This window comes from Anneissia japonica, unplaced genomic scaffold, assembly GCF_011630105.1.
Source record: "Anneissia japonica isolate Jap-2015-1 unplaced genomic scaffold, ASM1163010v1 scaffold1511_len2985839_cov193, whole genome shotgun sequence".
Classification (NCBI taxonomy): Eukaryota; Metazoa; Echinodermata; class Crinoidea; order Comatulida; family Comatulidae; genus Anneissia; species Anneissia japonica.
The window spans coordinates 2,440,728-2,445,494 of record NW_022685291.1 but is presented as its reverse complement, the minus strand read 5'-3'; the positions used below and the strand labels follow the sequence as shown (position 1 = coordinate 2,445,494).

At 36.6% G+C, this 4,767-nt stretch overlaps 1 protein-coding gene across 1 annotated transcript in view; it reads left to right on the top strand.

Annotated features, from left to right (window-relative positions):
* Positions 1–4,761, top strand: part of LOC117111131 (E3 ubiquitin-protein ligase TRIM71-like) — a 10,342-nt gene extending 5,581 nt beyond the window's left edge. The window contains exon 3 of the mRNA XM_033254002.1: positions 3,308–4,761. Coding sequence (XP_033109893.1) covers positions 3,308–4,415 — 1,108 coding nt within the window. The 3' untranslated portion in view covers positions 4,416–4,761. The remainder of the gene's footprint in view (positions 1–3,307) is intronic.
* The last annotated feature ends 6 nt before the right edge of the window (positions 4,762–4,767 follow it).

The following is a 4,767-nucleotide window of genomic DNA, read 5'->3' as shown; positions in this document are numbered from 1 at the left end:
TGCACAAGCATTATCGGGCCAACGTTGATCCAACTAATCGGGCCGACGTCTTTCCAACAAGCTGAATCCACGTTGGGCCGATGGAAAACCGAACGTCTGGCCAACCTTTGTGTAAGTACGTTGGGCCTACGTAATTATTTGACCTTCAACCAACGTCGGCCCGACGTTGATCCAACTAGTTGGATAGACGTCTTTGCAACTGGCTTAATCGACGTTGGGCCGATGGAAAAACGGCCGTCGGGCCAACCTTTTTGTAAGCACGTTGTGCCAACGTAATTATTTGACCTTCAACCAACGTCGGCCCGACGTTGATCCAACTAGTCGGATAGACGTCTTTGCAACTGGCTGAATCGACGTTGGCCCGATGGAAAAACGGCTGTCGGGCCAACCTTTGTGTAAGTACGTTGTGCCAACGTAATTATTTGACCTTCAACCAACGTCGGCCCGACGTTGATCCAACTAGTTGGATAGACGTCTTTGAAACTGGCTGAATCGACGTCGGGCCGATGGAAAAACGGCCGTCGGGCAAACCTTTGTGTAAGTACGTTGTGCCAACGTAATTATTTGACCTTCAACCAACGTCGGCCCGACGTTGATCCAACTAGTCGGATAGACGTCTTTGCAACTGGCTGAATCGACGTTGGCCCGATGGAAAAACGGCCGTCGGGCCAACCTTTGTGTAAGTACGGAGTGCCAACGTAATTATTTGACCTTCAACCAACGTCGGCCCGACGTTGATCCAACTAGTCGGATAGACGTCTTTGCAACTGGCTGAATCGACGTTGGCCCGATGGAAAAACGAACGTCTAGGCAACATCAGAAAGGTACGTTGGGCCAACGTGATTGGTTGACGTTGCACAAACATTATCGGGCCAACGTAGATCCAACTAGTCGGGCCGACGTCTTTCCAACAAGCTGAATCCACGTTGGGCCGATGGAAAAACGGCCGTCGCGCCAACCTTTGTGTAAGTACGTTGTGCCAACGTAATTATTCGACCTTCAACCAACGTCGGGTCAACGTCGCTTGCTAGCTGGGATGTTACCAATGATTGACTATAGTACCAATAGAACTAACTGGTGAACTATTTACAGAACTCATTTTTGGTACAATTTTTCAATGGTATTTCATAACCTACGCTTCTTGTTTTATATTTAATTCAATTGAACTATGACGGCAAACACAGGACTCGTACCAATTAACACATAATTAAAGACCACCTTTACCTTTTTTAGGCAACAGTAGAATGCCGTTTCATTAAATTAAAAATTCCTTCTAGTACTGACCATACAGACCAATAAATAAGACATTGAAAGGCTAAATAATTCGTAATTCATAAGAAAGAGTTTTTAATCAATATATTTAAATTAAGATAAAATAAATTAAAATATTCAAGATATATTGAATGGCTAATTAACTCATAACAAAATAATTAACAAAAGAAATTAAAATAAAATAAGACATACCGGTACTGTGTTTATATTCACACCCCCTCCCCTCCCTCCCCGGTCGGAGAGAAAACCACAATTCATTGGGTAGGAAAAAAAAATTTTCTATGTATTTTAAAAATTTTTTTGATAAGACTCCAGAAATCAATTAAATAAGCCTTCGAACCCCCTAAATTGTTAAGATTGCAGGGGCTTCCCCAGACCACTTTCGAAAGCTTTTTAGCGACACTCGTCCACACACACTTTTTTCTCATCGGGGACATCAGCATTTGATACCAAAAATACACAGCTGGGGAGAATCCAATAGAATCCAATCCAAACTTTGATATGGTGCAAAATGTCTCAATTTCAAAACGTACACAGAAAAAAAAAAGAAACAAAGAGAGAAAATGGTATACAAACAGAGAAAGCAGATACCAGTAACAGAAAAGAGAGAACAGGCACAAAATATACGATATTAAATATTAATCTTTAATTTGTTTACCAAATTTTTAAAGTATTATATTTTTAATTTAGTTGATACTACGAAATATATATGCTTGCCTATTTTTAATTTTATATCAACATGTAAATAATATTATTTTACAATATGTAATCATAAACAATGTTTATATTTCTGTATTTCATTCAGTCTTAGAATACAATAAACACACAATGCAGACCTAAACCTGCCTAAACGGATCTTTTACTTACTCACACATGAGGCCTAGAGCTCTCTGATTGAATAGACAGGGACCTAACACTGAGTATAGGAGTTCAAAATCTCTGCATGACTGATTTTACAAGCCACAATTGACTTCCTAAGCCAGGAAGTTAAACAATCATGACCCAGCCTATACCATAGGTCACATCGAAGACAAATTGACAAATATATGTTGGAGATACGTCTACAAACACCTCATTTGAGTAATTTACAGGTAGGGACATAAGTATTTGAATTTGTTAATATCTAGTGAATGAATGTGGTTTAATATGTAAATGATTTAAACATTTGAAACAACTGGATTGTACAAAGTATTATACAGTAGGCTTACAGTACATTTCAGAATAAAGTCCTAGGACCGAATAGATAAGGAAACTTATCTGACAAACTGACAAATATATGTTGCAGATACGTCTACAAACACCTCATTTGAGTAATTTACAGGTAGGGACCTAAGTATTTGAATTTGTTAATATCTACTGAATGAATGTGGTTTAATATGTAAATGATTTAAACATTTGAAACAACTGGATTGTACAATGCATTATACAGTAGGCTTACAGTACATTTCAGCATAAAGTCCTAGGACCGAATAGATAAGGAAACTATTTAATTACAGTAGCTTAGAAATATATCTACTTTGAAGAATGTTCTAACAGTAGGACTTCCTGAATATTCATGGTTAACAATTCATATTACACTCAGTACTACTGTGCACTCTTCAAAACCATAATCAGATATTGTCATTAAGAATCAAAATAACATTTAATACTACTACAACACCAATGCCACAGCTGAAATGTATTGTCTTTGTGTGCAATGAGATATATGGTATCTTTGGAAAGAATTAAGCCTGGAAATTTGTCACAAAATAATGACCAATTTTTGCTAATTATTGTTTTAATTTACCACCAATATATTATCAGTGCTTAATACTACTATTTTTCAAGAAATTTTCAAATCAACCACAATTATCAGTTCTAAACAGGCTATGATGCTATAAAATAACACTTTTGCGGAAAATTATTAGAGCAAAATTTCAAGGCAGCAATGGGGAAAAACAAAAATTGGTTCTAAATATTGGGCCATAATCTACCAGAGCCTCTCCCTAATTCTGTGTTATTCCCCTGCCCTAACATATTTTTTATCGCTTTATAGTTCACAGGAATATTTCAAGATGGCTACCAGTGAGCTGAATCAGTTTCTGGAAAATGTTGATGAGAAGGTTTTAGAGTGTACCATATGCTTCAAGAGACTTCAAAATCCCAAATCACTCAACTGCCTCCATAGTTTCTGTTTGGCATGTCTGGAAGACTGGGTCATGACGAAGGGTAAGTTGACTTGTCCAACTTGCTCAAAATCATACCCCCTTCCAGCACAAAAATGTACTAGTCTAGGAGTTTGGAAGCTAAATGTGTTGGCTGACGGCGAACCAATCAAGCAGTCACCATTGATAGTTAATGTTGAGAAGTATGGATTAGTAAATACCATTCAAATAAACAAAATGTATGTTAGAGATGTCATTAAATTTGAAGATGATTACTTTCTGGTTTCATGTTTGACGAATGAAATTCTCAAATATAAGCAATCTGGAGAATGTATTGGTAAGTATGTTACATTACCTCCAGGTGTGAAAGTTTACAGAATGTACAAATTGAAAAACGATGACATAGCATTCAGTGATTCGGGTAATAAATGCATCAAAGTATGCAATATGAATGGTCAGGTGACCAAATCAATGGGTCAGGGGGAATTAAAAAATCCACATGGTATCCATGTAAATGAAACATCAAATGTTGTGTATGTAACAGATTCAAGTTGTGGCTGGGTTTTCTTGTTTGACATTGATAGTGGCCAAATAATAAGGAAGATAGGGTCACCAGGAAAACTAGAAGGTCAAATAAGTGGAGCCATTGATGTTACCTTTACAAATCAAGGACAACTTCTTGTATTGGAGTTCAACAATAACAGATTACAGCTATTTGATAATGAGGGAAGGTTCATAAAAGTCCTTGTTGGAACAGGTGATGAGGATGGTAAGGTGAGGAATCCACATGGAGTAGTAGTTGATGAGGATGACAACATCATTATAACAAGCCACCACAAACTACAGCTATTTAGTAGTGATGGAAATTTCCTTAAAATAATTAATAATGTAAAAGATGGAATTAACAATCCATGGGGATTATCTGTGATTTCGTATTATCCACAAAGACTTGTGGTTGCAAATTATGGTGCCGGAAATGTAAAAATATTTAATTATTAAATACATGAATAATCTGCTGCCCACTCAATATGTTAGTGAATTACATTGCGTATAAATAAATTTTTAATTGGACTTTTGGCTGATTACAGAGAGAATGCATCTAATTACAGTGAGAAATTAATTTTATAGTATTATGTAACGAATAATGACAATAATACAACCTTGTATATATTTATTAAATCTAGTAATTAGGCCATCCCTAGAAATTTGTTCAGCACATCAAAACATCCTATTGCAAAGTATCAGTATCTACTGTAGGAGCGCGAAGGTCTTGTTGGGGTGGGGGCTCAACAATTATGTGAGGGCTGCTAACATGCAAAATAAATTAATTTTAGGTTCATTTTTAACTTCT